At 47.0% G+C, this 22048-nt stretch overlaps 1 protein-coding gene across 15 annotated transcripts in view; it reads left to right on the forward strand.

Annotated features, from left to right (window-relative positions):
- The window catches only part of KANSL3 (KAT8 regulatory NSL complex subunit 3), a 41361-nt gene extending 21669 nt beyond the window's left edge, over positions 1-19692 (forward strand). For 8 of the 15 annotated variants that reach the window (XM_012535939.3, XM_049696258.1, XM_033401885.2 and 5 more), the window contains 16 exons: positions 219-335; positions 559-660; positions 758-829; positions 2027-2101; positions 2280-2437; positions 4732-4795; positions 5242-5442; positions 5650-5806; positions 7257-7334; positions 8739-8930; positions 9395-9479; positions 9774-9904; positions 10774-10883; positions 11283-11505; positions 11852-11985; positions 17153-19692. In XM_012535939.3, the coding sequence (XP_012391393.1) occupies positions 219-335; positions 559-660; positions 758-829; positions 2027-2101; positions 2280-2437; positions 4732-4795; positions 5242-5442; positions 5650-5806; positions 7257-7334; positions 8739-8930; positions 9395-9479; positions 9774-9904; positions 10774-10883; positions 11283-11505; positions 11852-11985; positions 17153-17173 (1920 nt within the window). In that variant the 3' untranslated portion in view covers positions 17174-19692. Of the gene's footprint in view, positions 1-218; positions 336-558; positions 661-757; positions 830-2026; positions 2102-2279; positions 2438-4731; positions 4796-5241; positions 5443-5649; positions 5807-7256; positions 7335-8738; positions 8931-9394; positions 9480-9773; positions 9905-10773; positions 10884-11282; positions 11506-11851; positions 11986-17152 lie in introns of those variants that run through there. The other 7 variants (XM_004277781.4, XM_033401886.2, XM_004277782.3 and 4 more) reach the window with 5 other exon arrangements.
- The last annotated feature ends 2356 nt before the right edge of the window (positions 19693-22048 follow it).

A 22048-nucleotide genomic window follows, 5' to 3' on the forward strand; every position in this document is an offset into this window, starting at 1 on the left:
CTTAACTGTGGCCCATGAAATTGTTTTTAGAATCCAGTCTTAGAACTTTGGCAAGAGGATAATGGCTTGTTTAACTGCTTTCATTAATAACTGGCTGGGTGTAGTGCTTAACGTAGTTTCCTGAGGAAATTAGCATTGGTTGGGATAAGAAAGGTATTGGGGTTCCATGGAGGAGCACCTCTCACTCACTGGCTCTCTGGTGGGGTCTTTCTCCTTAGAGCAAACTCCCCGGCTCTCCTCTCATTCTCATTGCCTCCTCCGGGCCCTCCAGCTCCGTGTTCCCCACCTCGCGCCGCCACCGCTTCTGGCAGTCTCAGCTGTCCTGCTTAGGCAAGGTACGTACTGGGCAGGAGGAACTCCTCCTGGGGAGGATCGAGCAGACAGAAAGGAAGGGGGTCAAAACGGGTCAACTTAAACGTGGAGCGTCCCCCAAGTCTCTTTTTGTCTAGAATGCCAATGGTGCTTATCCGAGGTTGAAGGGATTTAGGTAGGTTAAGCAGACTTGAGAGGAGATTTGAAACTTAGCTCTGCTCTCATGGCTGCCACTCTTTCCTTTAGGTCATCCCTGTTGCCACGCATCTGCTGAACAATGGTAGTGGAGTAGGAGTTCTGCAGTGTCTGGAGCACATGATTGGGGCAGTGCGAAGCAAAGTGCTAGAGGTGAGAACGTCCCTATTTCAGTTCACTGTGGCACACCCAACATTCTGCACCAATCTGTGGCCTCCAGTCTTACTGTCTTCTTTCTCTTCCCACAAAGATTCACAGCCATTTCCCGCACAAACCCATTATCTTGATTGGCTGGAATACAGGAGCCTTGGTGGCCTGTCACGTAAGTAATCCCCATCTTATTTGGAGGTTGTCCTGAGATAGACTGCTGCTGCTACTCCTGCTGCTGCCCAGCGCGATGATAGTGACTGTTGAGCGCTTTGCAGTGTTCCAGAGCACTGTGCTAGATGCTTTGCCTACAAACCTTACTTTTTAACTTTATTGTGGAAAAAGCAGAAATTCAAAGGGAGGATACACTAGTATAATAAACCCCTTGGGCCCCTCACCCAGCTTTGCCAGTGATCAGCTCATGGCCAAGCTTTTTTCATCTTACCTCTGCCTACTTTCAGTCTCCTCCAATTATTTTGAAGAAAATCTCAAATATCATATCATTGCGTTTATATATATATATATATATATATATATTTCAGCATGTATCTCTGAAAAATTTTTTTTCTTTCTCCCCCTAGACATAAGTACCATTCTCCCACCTAAACAAAACAAAACAAAACAATAATTGTGGCCAGCAAAAATTTTAATAGCTCTGTAATTTGATGTTGTGTTCCTGTTCTTTCCCTTTCCAAGTCATCAGAGAACCTTTTCTTATTTTACATACACTTGCATGTATATTAGTTTGTATAAGTGCCTCCGACCTGTCCAAAGCCCCAATTCTCAAGTGGATCAAGTAAGCAAAGTCTGTGCTGCTTCATGTAGTGTAGGTGACATCTAGGGGCGTGAGAGGAAGAAGGCTATCTCCCGGTACTCCCTGGTCCCAAGGATGGCAGTACCCTGTCAGCGACTGCTCTAAGAAATTTGGGGTGTCTGGGAGCTATCAAGTTCAAAAGGGAGAGATTTTCTTCACATAAGGGAAAAGAGCAACATTTATGTTCTCCTGATTGCATTTGTTATTAGTGGAGGGAAAAGGGAGGATTCTAGCCTCGCAAATTGCCAGGATGCAAGTATTAAACTTCCCATCCTATGGTTCAGCCCTCTTCTGGGGTCCGCTGAGGGCCCCAATTCTCTAGGTGGTGGCTTCTGGTAGAACAGCACATCTTGTGTTCTTTGCTCTTACTGCTGCAACTATGGCTGGTGCACCTAGGGATTATGTCCTAACCTAGTTATGTACACCTAGGGGTTATGTCATGACAGTGGGGGAGGAGGTGGGACTGGCTGGTGGGTCTGGACCACCCCAGGATTCTGGGTAGGATGTAGCTGCAGTGAAGTCATTTGACCTTGAGACAAACCGTGCCATTATTTCCAGGTGTCGGTGATGGAATACGTCACTGCAGTTGTCTGCCTTGGGTTTCCTCTGCTTACCGTGGATGGCCCCAGAGGGGTAAGCGCAGGGTGTGGCTGATTTCTGGGTCACTGGCAGGTGAGCCTACGGGAGTGCATGCCTCGCCCAAGCTGCTCTTCAGTGACTGCAGTTGCCCAGCTGACTCTCTTGAGCATACTTGCCAGGGCAGTACTCAGTGAATATGCACTGGCTGACTGTAAACCTGGATCTGTTTTAGGATGTGGATGATCCCCTCTTGGATATGAAGACTCCAGTCCTCTTTGTCATTGGTCAGAATTCCCTGCAGTGTCACCCTGAAGCCATGGAAGACTTCCGGGAGAAGATTCGGGCTGAGAACAGCTTGGTGGTGGTTGGGGGAGCTGATGATAATCTCAGGTGGGTAGGTTCTCCCAGAGCTGCAAGAGTGCCATGTTGGAGAGATGCTTATCAGGCGGTGATGTAATTATAGCTAACCTGGTTCAGTGAAAAGAGGGCATTAAAAAACTTAAAAAAAATTTTTTAAACTAATTCAGATTTCTAAAAAGTTGCAAAATTAGTACCAAGAAATTCCCTATACTGTTCACCCAGATTTCCCAAATGTTAACATCTTATATAACCAAAGTGTAATTATCGAAGTCAGGAAATTAACATGGATATGATACTGTTATCTAATCTACAGGCTCACATTTCATCAGTTATCTCACTAACGTTCTTTTCTGGTCCAGGCTCAAATCCAGATCACACATTGCTGTTGGTTGCCTGTCTCCTCAGTCTCCTTTCATTTGGTACTGTTCCTTAGTCTGTCTTTGTCTTTCATGACCTCGACACTTTTGAAGACTTCTGTTTTGTAGACGGTCCCTCAATTTAGGTTTTTGACATTATCTTATGATTAGGTTGAGGGCGCACATTTTTGGCAGGAATGCTATGGAGCTGATGTGCCCTCAGTGCACCCCTCAGGGGCTACATGGTGTTGATGTGTCTTATTACTGGTGATGTTAACTTTGATCAAGGAAGCATCTGCCAGGTTTCTCTATTGTAAAGTTCCTATTTTTCTCTTTGTAGTTAGCAGTCATCTTGTGGGGAGAAAATACTTTTAAGATGTTGTAATTATCGTCTTGGCCATTGTGCTTTCACTTGGGTAGGCATTTCTTCTATAAACAGCCAAAGTTTGGAGAGGATTTTAAATTTATTTATTTTTTAATTTATTTTATTTTTGTCTGCGTTGGGTCTTTGTTGCTGCACGCGGGTTTTCTCTAGTTGTGGCGAGCAGGGGCTACTCTTCGTTGAGGTGCGCGGGCTTCTCATTCTGGTGGCTTCTCTTGTTGCAGAGCACGGGCTCTAGGCACGCGGGCTCAGTAGATTCCGCAGCATGTGAAATCTTCCCGGACCAGGGCTCAAACCCATGTCCCCTGCATTGGCAGGTGGATTCTTAACCACTGTGCCACCAGGGAAGCCCTGGAGAGGATTTCAGGAGGGCATCTTTAGTCATTGAGATGGCCATTCTTCTCTTACAAGGCTGGTTGCCTGTAGGGCCTTTAGTTATGTTTTTATGAAATGTACTGAAAAAGAGGTTGTATCCTTTACTGGTCTCCTTTTTTATATGCTCAGTCTTAGATATTAACTTCATTTGTGTGCTTTAACTGGAGAGCTTAAAGCGAGTACCTATTCCCACCTCTCTTGTCAGTTTCTTACCCAGAGATGCTTTGGCGAAGTCCTCCTGGCCTTTGTCATTTGACAGCTTCTTGTGGACCTAGAATCTAACCCTTTGATGCTCAAGGCAATGTTTGCTTGTAAATACATTATCTTTCTTGCTAATTCAGACATTCTTATCTATAGGAGAATAGACTGTGTGTTGAGTCGTGGTGAGGGAGCGGGAGAAATGGAAATAACCCTTAGTGAGAGTTAGTTGTGAGGCTGCTTATGAGACATATTTGCATGGTGCCAAGAGCATTGGACTGAGAACTGGGAGACCTCAATTTAGTCTTGGCTCCCTTGCTAAGAAGCTTGGGTAAAATACTTAACTTCTGGGACTCTGTCCTCATCCATAAAATGAGCATTGTTACACGAGGTCAGAGACCTACAACCAGTAAATCGGGGTCTCAGAATTTGGAGGCTCAGAATGTAGTTCTTCATCCTGTCACTTGGTGCCCTGTTTCTCTCTCTGCTGAGACCACCAATCAGAAGCCAGGGTGTTTAAGGCTGGCTTTCAAAGAGGAGAATGCAGCAGCTGTGGTCAGTTTCTGTCATCCCTTTAGAACTAACCTGTGGCCACCTTGCCTTCCCTCCTGCTAATTTCATTTCAATAGCACCCAGTAATCTTTTCAATAGCACCCAGTAGTCTCAGGGTTTGGGTCTGTGTTGGGGTGCCTCGAGATGAGGTCTTAGCAATCAGATAGAGTATACCTGTGAAGCCATAGGTATAGGACTTCTGAAGTATACCATCCTGGGTACTTTCCATGTACTCTTTGTTTCTTTACAAATGTTGTTTTGTGTCATCCCCGTTAACTCCATGAGTGAGGTGTTATGGTTCCCCATTTTGCAGATGTGGAAACTGAGGTTCAGAGAGGCTGCAGACCTGCCTGAGGGCTAACATAGTCTTCCTTCATGGGTCTAGAGAATAACCAACACAGAAGAGAAATGGTGCTGTGGAATGTTTGGAAAGTAAACATTTCCTCTTTTTTGTCTCTTAGAATAAGCAAAGCAAAGAAGAAATCGGAAGGGTTGACTCAGAGCATGGTGGACAGATGTATTCAGGTACACAGTAGCTTCATGTGGTTTTCTCAGCTAGGCTTGCCTTTCTGTAACCTTTTAGGCTCGGTCTTGTTGGCAGCAGCCTGTTGACTAAGGAGGATGGGTATCCACTGTGGCCTCTGTTGGGCCTAAATCATCAGCAAAGGAAAGGGGGAAAGAGAGAGGGGGAAAGGAGAGTAATGATCTAAGACACGAGCGAGCATTAGGGGAGGAAGGGTTCATTGGGGGAGTGGTGAATCGTGACCACCCCAGAGTACTGCCTCACGGGTGCAGGGCGCAGGCTTCTGCTGGTCCTTGGCTGCGGCTGGGGTTTGAGCCAGGCTTTGTGTGGTAGGAGGGACCGGCACGCTGACATCAAAGCTGAGGTGAATCGATTTTAGTCGGGACTGTTGGAGTGGTTCCTGTTCTCCAGACAAGGACTCAGAGGCCTCGGCCCCTCTTTACACTAGGATGAGATTGTGGACTTCCTGACTGGAGTGCTCACTCACGCGGAGGGGCACGTGGGCTCTGAGCCTCGGGATCAAGATGCTGAGAAGAAGAAGAAGCCCCGGGACGTGGCCCGCAGAGACCTGGCCTTTGAGGTCTCTGAGCGGGGCAGTCGACCTGCGTCACCAGCTGCCAAGCTACCTGCCTCACCCTCAGGCTCGGAGGTAATGCGGAAAGGGAGGGAGTACTTTTGCTGGGAAATGGGGACTGAAGAGTTGGTTCCTTCGCTGCCTGGGGATGCCTGTTGGCCTTGGTGGGCCTGTGAGTTCCTACGAGGGGAATTCCTGACCAGGGAATTCCAGGGGGACTTGACGATTGACAGTCAATCTGGATGACATTGGCTTGGACCTTGTCCTTCTTAATCTACTCAGGATCTCTCCAGTGTGTCCAGTAGCCCCACCTCCAGTCCCAAGACCAAGGTGACCACAGTGGCCTCTGCCCAGAAGTCCAGTCAGATCGGAAGCACTCAGCTGCTGAAGAGACACGTGCAGCGGACAGAGGCTGTGCTGACCCACAAACAGGCTCAAGGTATAGCTGCCTGGCCCGGTGGCCTCTCTTGGGTTCTGTCTTCTGCAGTTGACGCCATGTGGCAGTTGGAAAGTATTGGCATCTGCGGCTTTTTCCCGACATTTCTGTCCAGGCAAAATTAGGTTGAAATAAATACTAAGGGCTGTTTTCAAGGGTAAAATATCACAAAAGGTGACATTAGTGTGACTGTATAGCTCCACTAATTACAGCGTCGGCTTGGTGTTAGGCTTTATGAGCTGACTACACGTATATCGGCCTCAAATTGTTTACCAACTCCGGGCCCTGCCCAGCCTCTCCTGCAGTCAGGGAGCTCTTCGGGTCCCGCAGACAAGGGGATTGGCCGTGCTCATCAGATTCTAGGGCAACTGCACTGGTGTCGTGCCCGCCCTTTGTTTTGCCCTTGAAGAGTTAAGATTCCCACACTGGGACTTCCAGTGAAGTTTTTCAGGAGTCTCTGCAGATAGGTTTTCGATTAGTCTGGGAAACATTTGTTTGGTTGAAATTAGAGTTTGGAGAACAGTCAGCACAATGTAAGAAGCTGTGGAAAAGGCGTGTTCAGTGGGTGGGGAGGGGAGCAGCAGTGGCTCTACCCCTGGCCCACTTTGATCCAGTTGGGCAGCCCTGAGGCGAGGTCTCTTGGGCATTGGTGTTTGGTGATGTATCCAGGAGCGTGTATCATCTGAGGGTCTCAGGTGCCTGGGCAGAGGCAGCAGCCAGAGCTGGCTGTCAAGTAGAGAGACGTGCAGGAGACAGGAGGCTCCTCTGCTCTCTTCCCCTGTGTTTCTTTTAGTGGAGCCAAAGGATCAGGACTTAGACCCAGGCCTCTTACGAGGTTGCCCGTATAGTGGTGCTAACAGGGAGCAGAAGTGTGAGTGGGTCGCTGAAGACGAAAAGGAGGCCAGGCCCCTAGGGTCCACGCATGACCTGCATCCTCTTCAGTGGTGGCCAGAGCCAGGTTCCAAGTGGGCGTTGTCTTCTTGGGCTTTTGATGAAGAGAGAGCCAGCAGTTTGCCAATAATTAGTGGAGACTGTAAGGTTTTCTGGAAGGCTGACTGGTGCACCAGGTTCGAAATGGGACCCAGAGCATCACGGAGGAGAGCCGCAGCACAGCAGCCTGGTTTCGGCAGAGCTCGTAGGTGGGGCAGTGAGAACAGCTCGTGGTCATGGGCCCTCACTGCGTGCCTCGCCCTCTTCTTGGCACTTGGCTTGCTGTTGCTCGTGGAATGTGGGCAGTGGCCCCATGAGGCAGGTGCGTTTATTACCTTCCGTTTATGGATGATTCCATGGTGCTGCTAAATGGCAGAGTCAGGTTTCAAACCCTTGCGGTAATTCCAGAAAAAGCCCCTGTTGGCCATTTTCCAGAACATTTTCATACCTTTTTCTTACTCCTTCTCTTTTTCTCCTTTCTCTGGCTGGCTGTGATTCTGTAATTCTTTCTGATTCATTCCAGCGCAGTTTGCTGCTTTTCTGACACAAAACATGCTGGTGAGGAAAGCTCTTCCTCCCGGCGCCTCCTCCTGTCTCTTTGGTGAGTATTGCTCTTTCCTCACCTTTTCACTCTCTGCTCTCTGCCTCTCTCCGCTTCTCCCTCTTATTTCTTTCCCATCCCTGCCTCTCATTTGTCTCTGTTTGTCTCTGCATTTTTCTATCTTCTGTTTTTTTTTCTTTGCTGATCCTTTTGCTTATTACTCCATAGTCTTTGCTTTTCCCCCGTTCTTTCTGTTTACCTCTCTCAGTGTTTTTCTCCTTTTATCTCTTATTGTGGCTCTTGGCTCTGCTTCTCCTGTGTGTGCCTATAGGCCAGTGCCTGTGAGCCTGAATTTCCCTGTGTTTTTCTCCCTGCCTCTGGTTTCCTGCTTCCATCCTGGCCTCTGCAAGCACTTATCAAGCATAAACCTGTAACTCCTTTCCCTTTTTCCCTCCTTCTTATTCTGATTTTAGTCGATGCAGTCCTTCCTTTCAGCTGGTTGTGGCCTGACTGTGGTCTGGAGTAGCTCCCTGTGGCCCCATGGCAGCCCTCCCGCCTCCCATTTCTCGTGTGACTCCTGCCTTTCCGCCCCTGATTGCCTGCGCTAAGAAGAAGGACCGGGGTGGGCTTCTAGGTTTAAAGAGGAGGGGATCCATGAGGAAACCCGAAGGATAACTTAAGAGTCTAGGAGGCTTGGCCATGTGCAGGATGAGTCTGTTTGATGCAGTGGAGGGGGAAGCCCATGTGTGAACAGGTGGCCTTTCTCTGTACTAGTACAAATGACCTGGGGACTAGCTTGTGACATGGGCCACTGTTGCCCTATTACCTCTGGGCAGGACCTGTAAAGTTGTCTCGGCTGAGATAACCTGCCTAGGAGTTACTGAAAGCCAGCCTTAAGTCCTGGTGATGATCCTTCCCATTGTCCCCATTTGGCAAGCAAACCCTCAACCTTGGGCTCTGAGGGCAGGGTGGGACTCAGCTTTGAGGATATCTCCCTTGTAGGGAGGACTGGATAGCCTGCTCCTCTGTTGCTTCTCCAGAAACTGTGCGCTGCCCTCCAGCTGTGTGATGTGGGGAGGGCGTGAGAATTGCCACATTCTTTGAGTCTGGGAAGCCCTGCTGAGGTCCACTGTGGTGAGTCCTCTGTTGTTTGATTGGCCTTTGCCAGGCAGGGTCAGGATGTCTTCTCCTTTCTTTTTGTTTCCACCAACTCAGAGCCCCTTCCTTCCAACTCCAGGGCAGGGTAAGGGAAGGGGATGGAGCCATCTTCTGAGAGGGCCAAGGTGGAGTTGCACCGTAGGTGGGCCCGAGTGAGGCAGGACTGAAGCATTGGCATTCTCCTTGCACGTGTTGGGATGGTTCTTCCTGGTGTTCCCACACAGCCATGCCAGTGCTGGTACTGGCTGTCAGTATCCGTCGGGCTTTCTTGGATTGTGGAGAACTTCACCGCACTCCATTTCTTAGTTCCTGTTTCATCAGAACAAACGGAGGAAGCCGAGAAAGAGGATCTCAGGGTCCAGCTGAAGCGGCACCATCCCTCCAGTCCTCTTCCTGGCAGTAAGACCTCCAAGCGACCGAAGATCAAGGTGTCCCTTATCTCCCAAGGGGACACAGCTGGAGGGCCTTGTACTCCTTCCCAAGGAGGAGCTCCAGAAGGTGAGTTTCTCCTGGCCTCTTTAAATAAACACTGACAGAACTGTCCCAGGCACACAGTATTGCCCTCTTGGTGGCTACTTGCTGGGCGGCTCAGCCTCGCCTTCAGCACAACAGGCGCCCAGAGAAGACAGCAGAGGTTGCACGTGGGGGGAAAGAGGGCAGCAACCTCATCTGAACTAGGGTCAGGGAGGCCGAGCAAGGATCCGAGGAAGCTGTGGGGTCATTCAAAGCATCATACATTTTGTTCTTCTTTGGTTTCAATTAAAGATAATAAAATATTCCAGAAGGTTTAGAAAGTAGAAGGAAAAAATAATCCCAACTCTTCCTATTCTAATGTAGTTATCCTTCATTTTTCATCTTCCAGTCTTTTCCATAATATCTTGGATTTAGCCTGGCCTCTGGAACCCTGAAAGGTCAGGACCAAACAGGACTGACCAGTGGCCTTGGGGTTTTCTGTTTTGCAGCCGCAGGAGGGAAGCCCATCACCATGACACTGGGGCAAGCTTCCACAGGGGCCAAGGAGCTCACAGGACTCCTCACCACAACCAAGTGAGTCTGTCTCCCGGCCTGTCTGTTCCCTTCTTTCTCTTCACCTTTTCGCTGGTCCACTGAGTGCTTACTTAAAATTTACAAAGAGTTCTGTAGCTCTTGCTTCAAGGCCTGAAGTCTCTCCTTGAGGCCTGACTTTTTTAGAAAGACTAGAGGCTGGATCCAGAAAGTGGGATGAAGAAACCAAAGTTCTAGCCTTGTGTCCATTGCTGAAAGCCTTGCTGGGCCCCATTCTGGACCTTCCCTGTGTTGGCAGGGACCTTTAGATAATGGAGCTCTTACTTTTGTCTCCAGGTCAAGTGCTGCTGAAGGGGGAGTCTCAGCCAGCCCAGCGTCCTCAGTGGTCTCTAGCAGCACTGCTCCCAGTGCCTTGCACACACTCCAGAGCCGCCTGGTGGCCACCTCTCCTGGCAGCTCCCTCCCAGGTATCTGGTAGCTCAATGTTCCCTGCCTCCCAGCGAAGTCTGTTTGGGCTGCTGCTGGAGGGTGGTCCTGGGAAAGCCTTGTGGAGCTAGATCTGGAGGAGGATGCTCTGGGTCTCAGGCTTGTTGTAGAGGCTTGGCATGGAGCTGGCATTAACTTTGAGGTAGGGGAGTTTGGGGCCTTAATATCTGCAGCGAGTAAATGTCCCAATCTGCAGGTAATGCCTCCTGTACTACAAGGAGAAATAGCTGGTGGGAGATGTATGTACTGGTTTCATTTTGGTGTTTTTAAACACATCTGGTTGAATAAAACTGGAAATTTAGCAAAATGAGACATTTTTCTGCCTATGCTTGTCTCCTCACTTTCTCTGCCCTCACCCTATACTGAAAGGCTAGTTGCCTGAGCCCAGCAGGGCCAAGGCACTGCAGATGCCCTGATCCTTCAAGAGGACCTTCCTCTTTGCTTTGAGGCCACTGGACTGTGTGTAAAGTGAAGTGTAAGTCAGGTGTTCGGGATTCTTTGGGCTTAAAAAGTCCTTCCTCTTCCCTGGGAAGGTGGGATAGATTTCTGAAAAGTGGGATTCATGTTCTCCTTGGTTTTCCTAAAACTGTCCAAAATTTAGGACAGGTGGTTTGGAGCAGGTTGGGGTGTGCAGAATGAATCCAAGGCAGTGTGTCAGGAACGGTACCTTTCCTCACGTGGACATCCAGCTTGCGTGTTTGGGGAGCCCTTCTGGCATCTTTCTGAGAGCACTGGGAATGTCCGAGGGAAAGAGCGTTGGTGTTTTAGTTGATTATTGAGGGTGGACAGGCACAGGTGCTTGTGGAAAAGTGACTGAGCCTGTGCTGATGTCTGCTGTATCCTCTCCTAGGGGCCGCATCAGCCAGCAGCCTCCTCCAAGGCCTCAGCTTCAGCTTGCAGGATATCAGCAGCAAGACCTCTGGCCTCCCAGCAAACCCCTCTCCCGGGCCAGCCCCACAGGTGCACATCTGCCTTCCACTGGGCTGGGCAGGCGTGGGAGGAGGCCTCCTCAGCTTAGTTGGTTTTGGCAGGGACGCTGGGTCAAGGACAAATAGCCTTCTGGCTTCACGGCTGGGAACTACCAAAGGTTAAGGCTCCACCACTTACTAAGTGACCTTGGGCCAGTTTCTTGATCTCTGTATCTTTGTTTTCTTGTTTGTAAAATGAGGGTAATGATAGTACCTCCCACACAGAGCTGTTTTGAGGATTAAAGAAGGTGATATATGGAAAATACCTGTCAGAGTACCTTGCATGTGGTAGGCACTGAATACATGGTAGCCATTAACAGTATGTGCCCTCCACACCCGACCGTTGCTGTCGGCAACAGCTTCTGATCACCTGGGCTTGTGTGTCCCACAGGCCACCAGTGTGAAGTTGCCCACCCCCATGCAGAGCCTGGGTGCCATCACCACGGGCACCAGCACCATTGTCCGTACCATTCCTGTGGCCACCACTCTCTCCTCCTTGGGTGCCACTCCTGGTGGGAAGCCCACAGCCATCCACCAGCTGCTGACCAATGGGGGCCTCGCCAAGTTGGCAAGCAGCCTCCCTGGCCTGGCTCAGATCTCTAACCAAGCTTCAGGTGAGTCTCTCATGAGAACCGTGGGGACTCCCAGATAAGGGATCTTCCCCCAAGACCTTGCTATCTCTCATGGTCAAGGTATGATGTTGAACCCAACCCCACAGGGTCCTGGCCTTGACCCTCAGGGATTCAGCTGTGTGGGTCCATCCCCCAGAGAGGTTGAGAGAACACAGGCTGTTCCTGTTGCCTTTCAGACTGACTGATAGGGCATAGATGACCCAGCTGGGGAGGAGGAAGCCGAGGCGGGAGGCTGATGGGGGTATGTTACATGGGGAGGAAACTCCAGGAAAGGGAAGTGGAGGCTGTGACAAAAAAGCCTACTCCTCTCTCTGTCTCTCTCTCTCAGGCTTGAAGGTCCCCACCACCATCACTCTGACACTACGTGGCCAGCCCAGCCGAATCACCACACTGAGCCCCATGGGCTCAGGAGCAGCCCAGTCAGAAGAGCCCACCTCCCAGGCGCTGCCCTCCAGCTCACAGGTGAGTCTGCCTGGGAAGACCGAGGACACAGCCTCCAATATTGGGAAGCGTGGGGCCGGCTGGCCAATTGGAGGAGCTGGACTTGTAGGCAGACCAGATGCACATCCACATTCAGAGTTTGTAGCTTCCTTGTTGTTGGGTTGTTTTTTGTTTTTTGTTGTTTTTTTTGCGGTGCTCGGGCCTCTCACTGTTGTGGCCTCTCCCGTTGCGGAGCATAGGCTCCGGATGCGCAGGCTCAGCGGCCATGGCTCACGGGGCCCAGCCGCTCCGCGGCATGTGGGATCTTCCCGTACACGGGTACGAACCCATGTCCCCTGCATCGGCAGGTGGACTCTCAACCACTGCGCCACCAGGGAAGCCCTGTTTTTGTTTTTTAATTGAAGTATAGTTGATTTACAATGTTGTGTTAGTTTCAGGTGTACAGCACAGTTATTCAGTTACATATATTCTTTTTCGGATTCTTTTGCTTCATAGGTTGTTATAAAATATTGTGTGTAGTTCCCTGTGCTATACAGTAGGTCCTTGTTGGTTGCAGTTTATAGCTTTGTGACTGAGCAAGTCATGGACCTCTGTGAGTCTCCTTTTCTGTAACGCTCCCTGAATTCTTGTGAGGATTAAATATGTAAATATGTTTAGTGCCTATTTAATGTTTCTGTTTTCTTCCCCTCTCCATCGTTTTCTCCTCTCATTCTTGGTTTCATCATTCAGAGTTTGGGTAGAGGCTAATTGGCTAATACTCCTTCTTTGATCAACAACTTTCCAGCATTGTACCATTCCAGGTCTTTGCATTCATTGCTGTCTTTTCAGGGCACAGTTAGGTTTTTAGAGCTCTTACCCAGGAAGTAAGTCACCATCGATTTCTCTTAGCTGATGTAATTTCCATTATGACCTTTTCAAGTAAACTGTTTCTAATCTTAAATGGTGATCTGAGAGCCACCCAAAGATCAGAGGTTAAAGAAAAAAATAGTTCGAGTCCAGTAGTGCACGTCCTTTCCTTCAGTGTCCACTTTTCAGCTGAGGCCTCCTGCACGGGGCCCAGTGCTGTGCAGGCTGCCCTGACTGAGGGCCTGGCTCTGTCCCCTCACTCCCACCACACCAGCCCTGCCCGGGAGCTGGGCACCTGTCCCTTCCCAACTGTTACAGGAGCTCTTCTGCCTCCTTCTCTGTAGGGGAAGATACTGCACAGAGGTTGTTCCCTGGCAATCATGGGGATCATAGCTACCCTTCCCTGCCTTTGTGTAGAGAGGCGGAGTTGTTTTTATTTACTTTATCCCCTATTTTTTAAATTACAAAAGCAATCACTTATTTTAAATAACGCAAACATTACAGAAATAATATAACTTAGAAAATGAAAATTTCCCATGATGCCACTCCCAGAGGTGACATGCCCTTGTTGGGAGCTTGATGTGCATTCTTCTAGATTCTTCTTTCTGTACAAAGTACTTTATTTTTTTTGACAAAAATTGGATCACAGAGTATGGCTGTTTGGTAACTAGCCTTTTTTTACAAAACATGTTGTGACATGTTTCCCTGTTCATTACATAGAGACCTATCTATTGCTTGTCAGTAGCTGCCTAGTATTTCACTGGGTGGATGTACAAAAACGTATTTCATCAGCTCCCGTTAGAGGGTTGGGTTATATTTTCGTTTTTGATATTGTGAATAATGGTACAGTGAATACCCTTGTTCATGATTTTTGTGTACCTCTGGGAGATTTCTACAGGTTAGAGACCAGAAAGTGGAGGGTCTGTGCATCTAACATCTGGCTAGCTGCTGACTAATTGCCCTTCAAAAGGTTTGCTCATTTGTAATTCAAGCCACAGTGATGAGAGTATCTGTTTTCCTATGCCTTTGTCAGTTGTGGAAGTCAGTATTTTTAATTTTATTAATTTGATAGGTGAAAAATGAAATTGTTTTAACGTGTATTTTCTTGATTACTTATGAGGTTGTGTGTCTTCTTTTATGAATTGCTTGACATATCCTGTATCTACTTAATTAATAGCAGTTTTATATATGCAGGTGTTAATCCTTTATTTATTATACAAATTGCATATATTTTATTCCAGTTAATTGCTTATATTTTTTTTCCTCTCTGTTGAAGTATTAAGTGCTTGTCTTTTAAGTTTTGTTTCTAGATCTTTTATCAAACAGGCATTAAAAATTTTTATGTAGTAAAATCTTCAAATTCTTCCCTTATGGCTCCAAAGTTTTGGGTCTTAAGAAAGCTCTTCCCATTGCAAGAATATAATCTTACTGTGTTTTTTAAAATTTTTATTTTTAAAACTGGTAAAATTTACTTACCTACAATTTACCATTTTACCCTTTTTTAGGCTTACGGTTCAGTGGCATTAAATGTATTCACATTGTTGTGCAACCATCACCACCATGCACCTCCAGAACTTTCCCATCATCCCATACTGAGACTCTGTTTTTATGTTTTCTTATATTGCTTTTGTTCATCTGCTTACCTTTAGTTGTTCAGTCCACCTTGAATTTATTTTTTTATGCTAAGTGAGGTAAGGATCTAACTTTATTGATGAGCCCATTCATCCTTCCTCTATTCATTTGAAATCAGCTGCTCTCACATTCTAGATTACTGTACACACAGGGCCTGTTCTGTACCCTTGACCTGTCTGTTTCTACACAAGCTTATTATTGTTTGATAATGCAGGTTATCAAGTTAAGGAAGTATATCAATTATGTTTCTAGTTTACTAAGATAATCTTTATTCTCTTCCTTTCTCTTGATAATGGGTTTTAAAGTTTGTTCATTGCCCTTTTGGAATCAAATGAGCTGAATGAGTATAAACATTTCCTTTTAATCAGTTAAAATGATGAATTACTTTCAACGATTTCCTAATATCGAACTGTCTAAATTCCAGATTCAGTACTTGTTCAGTATGTCCTATTCTGTTTGTTTTGCACATACCTAAATTTATTGTGCATGTATAGGAAAGAAAACCCCATCAAAGGAGAACAAAACAAAAAAAGAAAGAAGCTAAGTGCTTCAGAGGAAAAAGCATGTCTGGTCTTCATTTGCTTTTATTTTACTTAGGATTTTGACCTCTATGTTTATTAGTAAGATTAGCCTATAGTCCTCTTCCTCTCCACCCTTGCTTTTTTGTGTGTATCCTTTCCTTGTCCAGTTGTAGAAAAGAGATAATTCTATCCTTATAGAATGAGATGGGAAATATTTTTTTTCTCATATTCCAAAACATTTATATAGCACAGAAATTAACAGTTTCTTGATGGTTTGACGGAAATGACGTATAAAGCCATTTGGGCCTATTTTCAGGCAGTCTTATCCTTTGCTGGTGCCACATTTGAGGCACAGCTAGAACACAGATCCCCATCATGGGTTTCTTCCTCCTCTCTTAGGTGGACCTCTTCAGCTTGCTCTGGCCCGGGGGAGCTAGTTAGAGTTGAGAAGAGTAGAGGTCATTGAGAATCCTTTTCTATGGCTTAAATTGAAGTACGGAATAAAGATCAAAATCTGACTTCTACCTGATGGTATTAACTTGAGAGCTCAGTTTTTATCTCAGTAAAATGGGTGTATAAAATTAGTAGGAGGGTTCTAGTGGTGATAATTTTCTTTTAGACAAAGGAGGTGTTACTAGATTAAGACTTGCTGACTCAAAAGCGTCTAACAGTTACCTCAGTGTTCAGACTGCCAGACAGTGTGATATCAGGGAAAGCACAGGCCCTCTGTCTTCAGCTAGCTGTGTGATCCTGGGCAAATCACCTGACTTCTCTGGGCATTTTCTCATCTAGTCTAATGAGGAGGTTGGCATAAGTCAGTGATTGATGTGGTGGTGAGATAGTAGGGGCTGTCTCAGAATGTCCTCAGGTGCTGAGAATATGCATTTTTAAAGGTTGAGAAACAAACCACCCATTTTTGATGTTTATAAGACACCTGGAAATTTGAACACTGACTGGATAATTGTTGATATTAAGGAATTGTTAACCTTTTTAATGTGTGATAATGGTTGTAAGTTTGAAAAATAACCTTTTTTTAATTTTGGGGTTATATACTGTAATATTTATGGAGAAAATGAATTTAAAATGAGAAAAGGTTGTAAACACTGGCTGGACTTCTCTAAGGTGTTTGCAAGCACTTAATTATGTGTTTTGTATTCTGGCGGTGATGAATATTTACCGTGTGTTTCCTTTATGGAACTGGACCATTATGAACACCCTACAGCTGAGAAGCTGCAGGAGGAAGGGGAGAGACAGAGACTGTGTTGTGCCCTGCAGCGGGGTCCTGGGAATGGAATCCTTGACTGTGATCACAAGGTTTTTCTCCTCTCTGGCCAGGCTGGCAGGCAGCCAGCCTCTAGCTGCTCCTGCAGCAGCCCCGGGCGAGCGGGCTCACTCTGGAGACCTCCTGGTCAGGATGGAGTGCTCATCTGTGCACAGCCCACCTTTGGGCAGGGTGAGCAGATGGGAGGCGGATCCTTTCCAGTTTTGATTGTCAAACCCTTCTTCATTCCTCCTCTCCTGTGTCTTCCATCTCCCCCCCTTTATTGTATCCTCAGAGACCTCTTAGGAGTTTTCCAAAGGTGAAATCTAGAGAGGTGGGGAAAACCTTTGTGAAGAAAGGCCGACTCTCTCTACCTTGCTTCCTTCTTCCTAAGCTGCAGGGCTCAACAATTCATGGCATCTTCCACAGCACTTAAAAAATGGACAAGACCTGAAACAATGATATTGTCAGTACAGTCATGGAAAACTTTGCTTCAGCTCTATCACCCTTAATGATTCACCTATTTCCTTTTTCCTGCATTCTTTTCTTGTTCTTACACGTAATAATAAGAGCTAATGTTTGTGGTTGAACACAGACTGTAGGTGCTTTATGCAGTTTGTCTCATTTAATCTCACAACAACCCTGGGGAGGAGGTGCTGTCTTCTTTGTCTCACAGAGGGGGGAAAGGAGGCTCAGAGAATGTAAGTCACTTGCCCTAAAAAGTAGTAGAGGTGGGTCTCTACCTCCAGAGTCCATGTTCTATTCATCACTTGGCTGCTAGAACACATATCCTTGTGCATCCAGCTTCTTCCCTGTTGAACATCATTTCTTCGGAATAAATTTTCAGGAGTGGGATATTGGGTCAGAGGGTCTGTATGTGTTAACCTGGCAAACTTTTGACCCTTGTTCCCTACCTCTCCTGCCACAGCGCCTGCCTCCAGCGCCCTGAAGATGCCATGCGATATGTCCTCCTTTACCAGGTTGGTGACGGCTGCTGCACGGTGAGGCCTGGCACATGTGCTGTCCTGCTGAGCTGTACACTTGTCTGAAGACCTCTTTAAGACAGTCATTTTTGCCTCTCTGCCAACTGTCTTCAGGGCTGGGCCTCTGGGTCTTACGTAACCATTAGACAAGGTGATATGGCGCCAGCAGGGGGGGCCTTGTCCTTTAGCATCTGCAGGTCTGGTTCCCAGAATCTCCAGGTCCTCAGCAGATCTGGCCGTGTATGGATTGGAGGCACTTCTTCCCCAGCATTAGCTGTAACTTGACCCAAGTAGCAGTGTGGGACTGCTCACTGCATTTTAATAAAGGAGCTCCCCTTCGAAGTCTGTACTGCCCCGTGCCAAGTTGGGAGGAGACGTCCGTGTGGTCTGGGACTGAGAGCCCTGTGCTGAGGACCGGGATCATCCTGGCCCACTGGCCAGTGGTTCAGTGCCAGAAGGGCTTGTTTTGCACATCACTGTTGCCTTCACCAAGCAGCCATGGGAGAGTGCTCCCCGTGCAGCTCCCTCCTTACGAGCCACACTGGATACTGAGTACCTGCTGAGACCTGGGAACTCTTCATTTCAAACCCACGATAGGGCACAGAGAACTGGGCTGTCATCTTTCAGTCCCTTTGGTCACCTGTAGATGTTGGGACCAGCAGTCGCCAGGAGGTGAAAGCTGGCTTCTTTCTTTTTTCCATCATGCTTTGGGCAGTTCTTGTATCCAGAAAGCCTGCAGGTCCAGAAAGGCTGAAGAAGAGGAAGGGAACAGCAGATGAAGTGGCTTGAAGGACACGTCAGTGGTGAAAACGATTTGGGCTTGAGGCTTAGCATCTGGTACCTAAGGAGCCGTTGATTCAACTGGAGATGAGAAGAATTTGCCAAGCCAGAGGAGAGAAACTTCAGCCCCTGAAATTTCTGTCTCCAGTGCTTGGAAGTGGAACAGGGGTAACTGCTAAGTTAACGTCTTGGCCGTCCCATGAAGCTCAGGCATCAGGATGATGAAGGCCATGCTTCAGTGTTTCTGTTTCAGCTCTGTGCAACTTTTTGTCTTCTTGCTTAGAAGTGGGAAAATTATTGGTATTGACTCTGCTGTGCAGGGCTCTTGGTACCAGCCTGAGCCCTGGAGGTGGAGGTCTCTGGAGAAGTGATCACTGAAGATGGAGCTCTGAGCCCCTCCTTACCTCCTCACAATACTTGTGTGCAAAAAGTATTTTAGATTTGGCTGACAACCTATCCTCCAGAGCAGGCTCCTTTCCCTTCCATACTCTAGAATGTTTCCAGCCAAGGCGATGAATAAGGCAACCCAGATATAACTCTTCAGTATCTGTACTGAAGGCAGGGAGGGCCCACAGCGTGCCGTGGCTGGACTTGTGGTCCAGGGTCCTGACCCGTATAGTGCATCCATCGTATATCCAAACCAGGCCACCTGCATTCAATCCAGGAGCCTCACCTCCAGTATGAGTGGCAGCCAGGAGGGAGTACACAGTGTGCAGGATTCTCAGACAAGGCCATTTGGGGTGGTACAGGCAGGGCCAGGGACTGTGTATGATAGGAGTGGAGTGGGCAGATTATACACCATACGCTTCCTCCCCGACCTCCTGCAGAGCTGGTCTCAGCAGTGACTCACACAGAATTAGGCTGCATCCCTGTACTAGCTGGCAGGTAGCTGCTTTCTGAAATTCAGGAGGCGTTTAGTAAGTTGGAGGAAGATACGAAATCTGAAAGAGACATCCAGTGTCAGGGGTTTAATAACTTTACAGGTAGGATAGTAACACACCAATAGGAATTGAGGATGGTGAAACTGAGACTATGTGAAGTTTTAGGAATCATTCAGGACAGAGGTTCCTGAACAACCCATTCATGACTTAAGAGTGCAGTCTAGACAGCACTGGAGGGGCTGCTCCTGAAAGATGCTGGCCCTGTGTGTGCTGGGGCCAAAGGAGAAACTAACGCATCGTCCTGCATTTGCGTAAATCCTAGTATGCTTCTCATGGATGATTTCCTGAGGCTTGTGTTGTACACCTTAAAGAATGCCAAAAGGAGAAGGGAAGTTGTAAGGACATTGATTCTTCTGCACCCTGGAGGGACAGGCCTAAGGAGGAAGTGGTTGAAGTCTATACAGTCATGTTCCCCAATTCCATACTTCTCCAGCCCTTGAAGTGTAAAAGGAAGCTTTCCTCCGCCTATCATGTAGCAAACCTGGAGTCCATAACCTCAGAAGGTGATAACTACTGGCCGAAAGTGTAGAAGGATCAAGAGGGCTTTAGCTGATTTCTTGGATGACAGATACATGTTGATGCTCTATGGAAGATGTCCTTGTTTTGAGAAGAGGTCACTGATGGAGGAAGACCTGTCTGCCCTTGGCTCTACCACTAGAACAGTCTTGGGCTGGATGGGTTATAGAGCTGAGCTGCTGTGACGGTTCTGTTCTTCCATTAGCCAAAACAATTAAAAATAAAAACAAATTTGGATTGCTTCAATGTGTTTTTAGTTGACTTCTTCTGTTTATTCTGGTAACCACTCAATCGAGTGGCACAGAAAATAAAAGTTAAGATATTGTGGTAATTCCAGTGATCATCTTACTGTTGCCTGGAGCCATGAAGTGGGTACTGTAATTCCCTTTAAGGTAATTCACTTGTAAGGTGAGGAAACTGAGGCACAGAGAAGTCACACAGCAGGAAGTGGCAGAAGCAGGACTGAACCCAGGCAACCTGATACCAGTGTCTGTTTGTCTACTGTGCACTGTGCTGGGGTTCTGAGATGGGAGACGAGAAGTGGAGATGAGCACAGGAGGTGAGGAGATGGTGGCTTGGCCTTCATGTGACCCCTTTCAGTTTACCTCCCACCAAGCCTAGAGTGATTATTGCTGCCCTGGTGGGCTCTTGGCTATGCCTGAGTCAGTAGGTGGGGTCCCTCTTGAGAGACTGAAATCCCTATACCTCTACGTCCTCCAATAAATAAATGACTTAGAGATGAATGAATGAATGAACGAATTCCAACCTCCACATTATTTGTAAACTTGTATCCAAGAGGACCTTCCTTCTTATCCTTAAATTCCAGGTCTCTACATTAAGCATTGGAACCCTCTGTGGGTGGAAACTGTAGTTCTCATATACTGGTTGGAGAGTCTGGTATGCATGAGCTCTTCTTGTTTCCATCCTTAATAGAGACCTGATCTTTCCCTCACTTTCAACTCTGGTCTCACTGACCTGGGTGGGTCAGATGAAGTGAGAGATGAGGATCAGATTGTTTCCATGATAGCTGTCTTAAACTTCAGCAGTACAGGGACAGGGCCATAGCAAATTACAATGCAGAAGAAATGTCGTTACCTTTTTAATCTTCCCTTTCTACAGTATATGTTTTAGTCAGGGTTGATGGTTGCAAGAAGCAGAAACTATTCACCACCCATATTAGTTCTAAAAGGGAATATTCTCTCAATTGACATTTTCTCAGACAGGCAGCCCGACAGTTTCTGCTTCTTGCCGCATGACGTCAACTGACGTGGAATGGCCAGGGACCAGTTTTGATCCTGTTATCACAGGATTTTTTTCATCCCTTTGCGTTTCTGTCTTTCAATTCAAATTCTGAACACAGTGAACCTGATTGGCTCAGTCCCACTTACAGGTTGGTACTTCTTATCCTCTCTTACCCCAGTCTAATAATAACATCCAGAGGATGTCGTATGGTCCGTATTATTGCCTTTCTAAGAGAGAAGGGATTTAAAACAAACAAACAGACTTGGGCTATTTAGATGTGTGTGTGTGTGTGTGTTTAACTTACAGTGATAGCATAGGGAGGTCCCATGTTCACTTCATCCAGTTTCCCCCAGTACTTAAAGCTCACATAAGTATAGTACAATATCAAAACCAAAAATTAACATCGGTACAGTATGTGTGTCTAGTTCTATGTGTCTTTTTTTTTTTTTTGCGGTACGCGGGCCTCTCACTGTTGTGGCTTCTCCCGTTGCAGAGCACAGGCTCCAGACGCACAGGCTTAGCGGCCATGGCTCATGGGCCCAGCCGCTCAGCGGCATGTGGGATCTTCCCGGACTGGGGCACGAACCCGTGTCCCCTGCATCGGCAGGTGGACTCTCAACCACTGTGCCACCAGGGAAGCCCTCTATGTCATTTTATCCCAGTAACCATAATCAAGATATAGAACAAATTCCATCCCCACAAAGATATCCCCCTTGCTACTCCTTTATAGTCATATCCATCCCCTTCCCCTCACCGTTCCTAACCTGTAGCAACCACTAATCTCTCATCTCACAGAATTGTATAAATAGAATCCTGCAATACGTTACCTTTTGAGATTGGGTTTTTTTCTACTCAGCATAATTCCCTTGGTGTCCATCCAAGATGGTGTGTGTTTCAGTAGTTCATTTCTTTTTACTGCTGAATATGAATGTTCCATGGAATGGATGTACCATAGTTTCTGTAACCATTCACCTGTTGAGGGGCATCTTGATTGTTTCCAATTTGGGCCTATTGCAAATGAAGCTGCTATGAGCATTTATAAGCAGGTTTTTGTATGAACATAAGTTTTCATTTCTCTAGAATAAATGCCCAGGAGTGGGGTTACTGGGTCATGTAGTAAGTTTTTATTTTTTAAAGAAACCATCAAACTGTTTTCCTAAGTAGTTGTACCATTTTATATTCCCACCAGTAATGTAGGAGAGATCCAGTTTCCAGCATTTGATACTATCTGTTTTTTTGTTTTAGCCATTCTCATAGGTGTGTTGTGATACCTTATTACGGTCTTTAAAAATTTGCTGAGGTTTGTAATACGGTCCATGATCTGGTGCTCTATCTGGGTATATTTTCTGTAGGTGCTTGAAA

This window comes from Orcinus orca, chromosome 13 (genome assembly GCF_937001465.1).
Source record: "Orcinus orca chromosome 13, mOrcOrc1.1, whole genome shotgun sequence".
Taxonomy (NCBI): Eukaryota; Metazoa; Chordata; class Mammalia; order Artiodactyla; family Delphinidae; genus Orcinus; species Orcinus orca.